Source organism: Dipodomys ordii, unplaced genomic scaffold (genome assembly GCF_000151885.1).
Source record: "Dipodomys ordii isolate 6190 unplaced genomic scaffold, Dord_2.0 Scaffold8, whole genome shotgun sequence".
Lineage (NCBI taxonomy): Eukaryota > Metazoa > Chordata > Mammalia > Rodentia > Heteromyidae > Dipodomys > Dipodomys ordii.
Window position 1 is genome coordinate 18,597,329 of NW_012267224.1, and position 10,043 is coordinate 18,607,371.

General features: G+C 46.0%; 1 protein-coding gene across 1 annotated transcript in view; it reads left to right on the top strand.

The window, feature by feature from the left end:
* The window catches only part of Klb (klotho beta), a 36,393-nt gene that overhangs the window by 17,531 nt on the left and 8,819 nt on the right, over positions 1 to 10,043 (top strand). The window contains exon 2 of the mRNA XM_013008904.1: positions 6,313 to 6,820. Coding sequence (XP_012864358.1) covers positions 6,313 to 6,820 — 508 coding nt within the window. The remainder of the gene's footprint in view (positions 1 to 6,312; positions 6,821 to 10,043) is intronic.

Below are 10,043 nucleotides of genomic sequence, written 5' to 3' on the forward strand. Positions count from 1 at the left end.
TATTTTATTATTATTTTTTTTTATTTCTTTTGGTCGGCCGTGGGGCTTGAACTCTGGGCCTGGGCGCTGTCCTTCAGCTCTTCAGCTCAAGGCTAGCGCTCTACCACTTGAGCTACAGCGCCACTTCCGGTTTTCTGGTGGTTTATTGGAGATAGGAGTCTCACGGTCTCTCCTGCCTGGGCTGGTTTTGAACCGTGATCCTCAGATCTCAGCCTCCTGAGTAGCTAGGATTACAGGCGTGAGCCACCAGCGCCCGGCTTATGTGTGGCACTTTTCAGTTCCCACATCTGAGGTACACAAGTCCCCTGAGAACTGCTGCTTACAGTGTCTTCCAAAAATGAGAGCACTAAGTCAGGCACCGGTGGCTCATGCCTGTAATCCTAACTATTCAGGAGGCTGAGATCTAAAGATCGCAGTTCCATGCCCAGGCAGGAGATTCTTACCTGTGAGACTCTTATCTCCAATGAACCACTAGAAAACTGAAGTGGCGCTGTGGCTCAAGTGGTAGAGCACTAGCCTTGAGCTGAAGAGCTGATGGACAGAGCCCAGACTCAGAAAGTCCCATGACCAACAACAAAAAACCAACAACAAAAAAATGAGAGTATTAAAGCTCCCAAAGGACTGAGTGACCTCTTAGAATCAAGCAAAGAATGTGCAGCTTCTGATTCATGATTGAAAAGAAAAGCAATTCTCAAGACTTTAAAAAAGTCGAAAGTGGCTCTGTGGCTCAAGTGGTAAAGTGCTGGCCTTTAGCTGAAGAGCTCAGAGACAGTGCCAGGCCCAGAGTTCAAGCCCCACAACCGGCCCCCCTGACCCCCCCCCCAAAAAAAAGGAAAAAAGAAAAGTCTACAAAGAGAATTGCTGACACCATGGAAGAAAAGATTTCCTGTGACTCCTAATCTTGGGTTGGAGTCAAGAGAGAAGATTATACCCTGAACACTTGTCTGAGAGGAAAGCATTCTTAAAGACCTGTGAGAAAAGCTGGGCATGGTAGTGTATGCCTGAAATCCCAGCACTTGGGGAAGCTGAGGCAGGACCATCCTTAAGTTCAAGGCCAGCTTGAGAACATCTGGGTGCTAAAAGATTCTAGGATTTTCCAGTGAAAACAGAGTAAGAACTGTTAGAGGCAATACCTTAATGCATATGCTCCTCTAGAAAAAAAAAATCTTCCAAGGGGTGACTGAAATTAGTTTTTCTTTCATAAAACAGATGTATCCTTCCTATTTGTTCTAATAGGATTTGAGGAGCACTGTGAGACCCACAGGATCGATTAGGTTCCAGTCCATTGCTCATATTTGATTGTTTCTAGTCTCCAAGAGGTAATTTCACATGATGGTTTGTATAACATAAAGCTGCTACCAGCAAAAGAAAAGCTTTGGAACAAAAACGAAAATGGACCAGGCACCGGTGTCTCATATCTCTAATCTTACCTGCTCAGGAGGCTGAGATCTGAAGAGTACAGTTCAAAGCCAGGTAGGAAAGTCCATGAGACTCTCATCTCCAATCACACACCCAAAACCGAGAAGGGACACTGTGGTTCAAAGTGGCAGAGCTTTATCCTTGAGCAAAAAAACTCAAGGATAGTGCCCAGGCACTGAATTCAAGCCCCACAACTGACCAAAACATAAAATTGAAAACGGTCTGTGGGTTAAAAATAACAAGTGTTGTTACATTAGTTTTACAAATAAAAGGGCAATTGAGAGACATGGGGAGAAAGCAGAGGCCAGCAAGGCGCATGCTCGGGAAGGGCAGCGGCCATAACACAGGTAAAGCACGTCCATGTCTGCTCAGGCTTCTTTGACAATAAGGAAGCTCCTCACTGGTAAGTTCCTGTGCCATATGTTTCCACCTCTCTGGGGAGAGCAAGCCAAACATTGATATTGAATAAGTGCCTCATAAATCCCTGTCAAATAGACTAGAAAGTAATCACTGGCCTCTGTTAGAAGACAGCATGATAGTGATGTCCATCTCTCGGTGGGTTGTGTATGTGCTCCATTCTATATACCACTTGTCATATAGATGCAGTAGCTCCAGATTGGAGCACAGCCCTCCAAAGGATGTCAGTATTTCCAGTCTCCTTCTACATACAGCTGACCGCACTAAGAGGTTAAGCGACTTGCCTCCAACCACACAGTAAATTTCTGAACTTCCAGCCAGGTGTGCTGATCCCAATGTTCACACTCTTTCCATTGTTTTTCTGTGTTCAGCAGTGCCACCTTTTGTGTGTGTGTGTGTGTGTGTGTGTGTGTGTGTGCTGGTACTGGGGCTTAAACTTAGGATCTAGGCTCGGTCCCTGAGCTTTTTATTTTTTTTTAGTTTTGTCTGATCATTATATAATTTTTTGGACAATGTCACCTCTTCCCCTTCGCACTGTGTTTATCCCACCCACAAGTTGTATAGTTCATTTTCAACACAGTGTCTAGTGAGTACCACTGCTGCTTCTTCACCCTTTGTCCATTCATTTCTGTGCCCCTCTAGCCCTACAAAAGACAGATAAACAAGACAAAAAGAAAACTAAAACAGGGGGTGAGGTTGTGGATTAGTGGTAGAGTGCTTGCCTAGCATGCATGAAGCCCTGGGTTCCATTCCTCAGTACCACATAAACAGAAAAGGCCAGAAGTGGTACTGTGGCTCAAGTAGTAAAATGCTAGACTTGAGCAAAAGAAGCTCAGGGACAGTGCCCAGGCCTGAGTTCAAAAAAAAAGTCTCATGAACTTTCCTGCCCAGGTTGGCTCTGAACCATGATCCTCAGATCTCAGACTCCTGAGTAGCTAGGGTTACAGGTGTGAGTCACTGGCGCCCTGCCATATTTGGTTTTTTGAGGAATCTCCAGACTGCTGACCAGAGTGGTTGTACTAGTTTACATTCCCACCAATAGTAAGACAGTAAGACATCCCCACCAACATCATTTGAATTCACAATGTTGATCAATCTAACTGGGGTAAGAAATCTCAGAGTTATTTTGATTTCCATTTCCTTTATGGCCAATGATACTATTTCCTCATGTGTTTCTTTGTCATTCTTACCCCTTCTTCTGAGAAGTCTCTCCTTAGTTCCTTTGCTCATTTGCCCATTTATCTGGTTACATGGACTTGTGTATTTTTTTCTCTCTTCTTTCTGAGTAATTAGTGTGATGTTTCTTTTTGTTGTTGGTCATGGGGCTTGAACTCTGGGCCTGGGCACTGTCCCTCAGCTCTACAGCTCAAGATTAGCACTCTACCACTTGAGCCACAGTGCCACTTCCAGTTTTCTGAGTGGCTTATTCGAGATAAGGGTCTCATGGACTTTTCCTGGTCGGGCTGGCTTTGGACTATGATCCCCAGATCTCAGCCTCTTGAGTAGTTAGGATTACAGGCGTGAGCCATCAGAGCCTGGCAGTGTGATATTTCTTGATTGGCACAGGCTCTAACTGCTTGCCTTTCCCTGGTGTCCACTCCTGAGCTTCATTTCCAGATTAGAGCTTTGTCTGTCTTCCTTTCTCTTTCTTTCTTTCTTTCTTTCTTTCTTTCTTTCTCTCTCTTTCTTTTTCTTCTTTCTTTCTGTTTTGTTGTTGTTGTTGATTGTGGGGCTGGGGCGCTGTCCCTGAGCTCTTCAGCTCAAGGCTAGTTCTCTACCTTGAGCCACAGTGCCATTTGCAGCCTTTTCTGTTTATGTGGTGCTGAGGAATCAAACCCAGGGCTTCATGCAAGCATTCTCCCACTGAGCCACCTTCCCAGCCCCGTGACCGTTGTGTTTCTTACTGAGCAGACAGAGCTCTGGGACTGCCCTGTCTCTAGTCCACCATCTTGGATTCTCCCTGAGCTTTTTTTTTTTTTTCTGTAGGTCGTGGGGCTTGAACTCTGGGCCTGGGCGCTGTCCCTCAGCTCTTCAGCTCAAGGCTAGTGCTCTATCGCTTGAGCTACAGTGCCACTTCTGGTTTTCTGGTGGTTTATTGGACATAGGAGTCTCACGGTCTTTCCTGCCCAGGCCGGCTTTGAACTACAATCCTCGGATCTCAGCCTCCTGAGTAACTAGGATTACAGGCATGAGCCACCAGCGCCCGGCTCCCTGAGCTTTTTTGCTCAAGGCTAGCACTCTAGCCACAGCTCTGCTGCTGGATTTTGGATGGTTAATTTGGATGTCAGGGTCTTGGTGAACTTTCCTGCCTGGCTGGCTTTGCCCCGCCATCCTCAGCCTCCTGAGTAGCGAGGATTGCAGGTATGACCGCCAATGCCTGGCCCCTCTGTCCTTTATGTAGGGGAGGAAACCTGTAATCCAAGTGGTCTCATCCATACCCTGCCTAAGAAGGCCCAGAAAGAGAGCCTGGCAGAGGTGAAGTTAACAGCCTCTGACAACCTCAGAAACCCTGTAGGAGGGAGGAGGGGACACACGAAGGAAGTCAGCAGAGTTTTCCAGCTATTTCTTCCAAGGTCACCAGTGTTTCATTAATTGGGTCAATATAAACACCTTCGACCATCTTAAAACACCTTCAGCCTGGTGAAGCGCCAGGCACAGTGTTTCAGTTCTATAATTCCAGCTATTCAATAAGCAGAAAAGAGTATCCCATCAGGGGTCCAGTGGCTCATGCCTATAATCCCAGCTACTCAGGAGGTTGAGATCTGAGGATCAAGGTTCAAGGCCATTCCGGGCAAAAAAGTCCCCGTGAGACTCTTACCTCCAATTAGCCACTCAAAAACCGAAAGAGGCACTGTGGCTTAAGTGGAAGAGCACTAGCCTTGAGCTGAATTGCTCAGAGACAGCACCTGGGCCCAGAGTTCAAGGCCCACCACAGACAAAAAAAAAAAAAGGGAGAGAATATCTCATTTTAAGTCCATCCGAGATAAAGATTTCATAAGACCCCATCTCTATCAATAAACCTGGCATGGTAGTTTGCTCCAGTAATACTAGCTACTAGGGAGGCATAGGTAGGAAGATAATGGGCTGAGTTTGGTCCTGGGCCAAAAAAAAAAAAAGAAATCAAGACCCTACCAGAAAAGTAACTAAAGCAAAAAAATATGATGCATGGCTCATGTGATAGAACAACTGCTCAGGAAATATAAGCAATACCTAAAATTCAAACTCCACTATTATAAAAACAATTCCAAGCTGCTTGTGGCTCATGCTTGTTATTTTAACTACCAAGAGGCTAAGATCTGAGGATCATGGCTTGAAACCAGCCTAGGCAGGAAAGACTGTGAGAATCTTTCTTTGTTTGTTTGTTTTTGTCGGTCCTGGGGCCTGAACTCTGGGCCTGGGCTCTGTCCCTTAGCTCTTCAGCTCAAGACTAGCGTTCTACCACTTGAGCCACAGTGCCATTTCTGGCTTTTTCTGCTTATGTGATGCTGAGGAATCGAACCCAAGGCCTGTTGCAAGCAAGGCAAGCGCTCTACCACTGAGTCACCTTCCCAGGCCCAACTGTGAAAATCTTACCTCCAATTATCCAATAACAACAACAAGGATGTGAAAGTGTGGCTCAGGTGATAGAACACCACTTTTAGCAAAGCCCCTCCCCCCCAAATAAAAAGAGGGTCAGGCACTGGTGGCTCACACCTATACTCCTAGCTACTCAGGAGACTTAGCTCTGAGGATTGTGGTACAAAGCCAGCCCAGGCAGGAAAGTCTGTGAGACTCTTATCTCTAATTAACCACCAGAAAACCAGAAGTGGGACTGTGGCTCAAGTGGTAGAGAGCTAGCCTTGAGCAAAAGAGCTCAAAGATAGCATCTTCGTGAGTTAAAGCCCTACAGACAAAAACAACAACAACAAAAGATAAGTAAGCACAATAGTCGATAATAATATTTTTAGCCAGTGGCTCACGCTTTTGTAATCCTAGCTACTCAGGATGCTAAGATCTGAGGATGGTGGTTCAAGTCAGGCTGGTCAATAAAGTCCATGATTTTTTTTTTTTTTGGCCAGTCCTGGGGCTTGAACTCAGGGCCTGGGTGCTGTCTGTGAGCTTCTTTTGCTCAAAACTAGTGCTCTATCACATGACCCACAGCACCACTTCCAGCTTTTTCTGGGTAGTTTATCAGAGATAAGCATCTCACAGACTCAAAACCAGTCGGGCTGGTTTTGAACCATGATCCTCAGATCTCAGCCCCCTGAATAGCTAGGATTACAGGCGTGAGCCACAGTGCCCAGTTCCAAGAGCCTCTTATCTCCAATGAACTACCCCCCAAAAAGCCAGAAGTGGATGGAACTGCAGCTCAAGTGGTAGAGTGCTAGCCTTGAGCAAAAAGCTCAGGTATAGTGCCTAGGACCCTGAGTTCAAGCCTTAGAACTGGCACCAAAAAGAATAATAATAACTTTAATAATAATAACTTTTCCCCCTTAGGCTCATTCAAAAGTTTGGCATAACTACAACAGAAATTTCCGCCCACATCAGAAGGGCTGGTTATCAATCACATTGGGGTCCCACTGGATTGAGCCAAACAGATGGGAAAATCAGATGGATATACTCAGGTGCCAGCAATCCATTGCTTCCGTGCTTGGCTGGTTTGCTAGCCCCATTCACGGCAACGGCGACTACCCCGAGGACATGAAGAAGTGGCTGTCTATTCTACCTCTTTTCTCAGACACAGAGAAAAAGGAGGTGAAGGGCACTGCTGACTTTTTTGCTTTTTCCTTTGGACCCAATAATTTCAAGCCTCAGAACACCATGGACAAAATGGGGCAAAATGTGTCGCTCAATTTGAGACAAGTGCTGAACTGGATTAAGTTAGAATACAACAACCCTCGGATCTTGATTACTGAGAATGGCTGGTTCACAGATAGCTACATAAAGACGGAAGACACCACAGCCATCTACATGATGAAGAATTTCCTCAACCAAGTTCTCCAAGGTTGGTCGCCCATTTGCTCAATTAAAAAATAGATAAATACAGCTCCAGTGGCTCATGCATGTAATCTTAGCTACTCAGGAGGATGAAATCTGAGGATCACAGTTCAAAGCCAGCCTGGGCAGGAAAGTCTGCGAGCCTCTCATCTCCACTTAACCATCAAAAAGCCAGAAGAAGAGCTGTGGCAGCTTTAAGCAGAACAAAACCCAAAAATAAACAAAGAAGAAAACTAAGGGACAAAGTCCAAGTCCTGAGTTCAAGGTCCTGTACTGCCACACACATATAAAAAGGTTGATTTGGGGCTGGGAAGGTGGCTCAGTGGTAGAGTGCTTGCATTCATGAGGCCCTGGGTTCAATTCCTCAGCACCACATAAGCAAAAAGAAAAAAGCCGGAAGTAGCGCTATGGCTCAAGTGGTAGAGTGCTAGCCGTGAGCTGAAGAGCTGAGGGACAGTGCCCAGGCCCAGAGTTCAGACCCCCACAACCGACAAAAAAAAAAAAGGTTGATTTTTTGTAGGATATTTAAAGTCACCTTTAAATATGTTATTGGTGTTGTTGGAGTGTTGTACTATCTAATGACAGAATTTTTTTTTTTTTTTTTTTGGTCGGTTGTGGGGCTTAAACTCTGGGCCTGGGCGCTTGTCCCTCAGCTCTTCAGCTCAAGGCTAGCACTCTACCACTTGAGCTACAGCGCCACTTCCGGTTTTCTAGTGGTTTATTGGAGATAGGAGTCTCACGGTCTCTCCTGCCCGGGCTGGCTTTGAACCGGGATCCTCAGATCTCAGCCTCCTGAGTAGCTAGGATTACAGGCATGAGCCACCGGCGCCGGGCTAATGACAGAATTTTTAATGTTACTCTCATATCCTTTTTATTTTTATTTTTAAAATTTCTTTATTATTTTCAAGGTAATAGACAGTGGGGTTACATTTATATATGTCAGGTAATAAGTACATTTCTTTTTGTTGTTTTTTTTCTTTTGGTCAGTCGTGGGGCTTGAACTCTGGGCTTGGGCGCTGTCCCTCAGCTCTTCAGCTCAAGGCTAGTGCTTTACCACTTGAGCCACGGTGCCACTTCCGGTTTTCTAGTGTCTTATTGGAGATAAGAGTCTCACAGACTCTCCTGCCCGGGCTGGCTTTGAACCGGGATCCTCAGGTCTCAGACTCCTGAGTAGCTAGGATTACAGGCGTGAGCCACGGGCGTCCAGCAGTACATTTCCTTTTGCACCATGTCATCTATTCCCTCATTCTCTCATACCCTTTTTTTTGGAGGGGGGTCTGGTCATGGGGCCTGAACTCTGGGCCTCCCTCAGCTCTTCAGCTCAAGGCTAGTGCTCTACCACTTGAGCCACAGTGCCACTTCTGGCTTTTTTTCCTGCTTATGTGGTGCTGAGGAATCGAACCCAGGACCTTGTGCATGCAAGGCAAGTGTTCTACCACTGAGTCACCTTCCCAGCCCTCATACCCTTTTTCTTTTTCTTTTTTTTTTTTTTGCTGGTCATGGGCCTGAACTCTGGGCCTAGGCTCTGTCCCTCAGCTCTTCAGCTCAAGGCTAGGACTCTGTTTATGTGGTGCTGAGGAATCGAACCCAGGGCCTCATGCATGCGAGACAAGTCCCCTACCATGTAGCTACCTTCCCAGCCCGCCCCCCCCATACCCTTTTTAAATAAAGTTTGAGAACAAGACAGGCATGGTGGTTCTCACCTATAAACTCGGTACTTGGGAGGCTGAGGAAGAAAGATGAAGAGTTTGAAGCCAGTTTGGGCTATAGAGGAAATTCCAGGTCAGCCTAGACTATGTAGTAAGATCCTGGCCAGCCTGGGTTACATAACAAGACTCTGAAAAAAAAGCCAGGTGCCAGTGGCTCACCCTTGTAATCCTATGCAGGAGGCTGAGATCTGAGAATCATGGTTCAAAGCCAGCCCAGACAGGAAAGCCTGTGATACTCCTATCGCCAATAAACAACTCAGAAAAAGCCAGAAGTGGTGCTGTGGCTCAAGCAGTAGAGTGCTAGCCTTAAGCAAAAGAAGCTCAGGGACAGTGCTCAAGCCCCAGGACGGGAGTGAGGAGAGTTTAAGAACAAAATAATTTGAGGAGGGACTGGGAATGTGGCTTAGTGGTAGAGCGCTTGCCTAGCATGCATGAAGCCCTAGGTTTGATTCCTCAGTACCACATAAACAGAAAAAGCCAGAAGTGGTACTTGTGGCTCCAGTGGTAGAGTACTAGCCTTGAGCAAAAAGAAGCTGAGGGACAGTGCCAGGCCCTGGGTTCAACCCACAGAACTGGAAAATAATAATAATAAATAATAATAATAATAATTTGAGTACACAAAGATGATCCAGTCCTCAAAGTGCAAAAAGATTCTGCTGCATTCTTTATATAGGGAACAGTTCTAAAGGAGCGGTTTCAAGTTTCCTAATGGTAGCACTTTATTCTGAAATGCTCCTTTTACTCTGTAACAAGACTGAATGGAAAAAGGCCAAAAAACAAAGCTGAGCAGTTTGCAAGGCTCTTGGAGATTTCTTCTGAGGAGACATTTCTCCTCATTCCTCTCCCTTTTCTCAAGCAGTGCCTTCTGCAGGTGGCTGGTGGAAAGAAAGACAAAATGGGATTATGAGCGTCTGACCCTGAAGCAGTGGGCTCTACCTCAGTGTAAAACAATTCTCTGCAGATCTAACACTCTGCAGCTTTCTTTAGGAGCCACAAGTCTTGAGGACAATTCCAGATTCTGCAGGGCAGAGTCCTCAGGGAGACCAACTCTGCCCCAATTCTGCGGCCAGTAGAAACATAGCCTAACTCAGCCAGGCACCACATACATCTGGCAATCTAGAGCAGAGGGCGATGTCACAGGCCATTGGGTTGAGTGCCATGCACTAGGGCAGAAAGGGGCGTCTATTCATCCCCCCTCAAAGCCCTATAGCACCAATGGACTAAGCACCAGGGCCTGTTCAAGTGTAATCATCTCAGAATATTTTGACACGATTTTCTACCTTTTAGGAAAAGGATGTTAATGATAAGTCCCCAAAATATAGCAACAAAGCATTTTTATGAGAGAAATGAAAGCTCCTATGAAAAATGATTCAGGGCTAATTGGAGTATTTGTTTTACAACTTACTATTGATTTTCTTTTTTTGGGGGGGGGGTCCGGTCGTGGGGCCTGAACTCTGGGCCTGGGTGCTGTCCCTCAGCTCTTCAGCTCAAGGCTAGCGCTCTACCACTTGAGCCACAGCG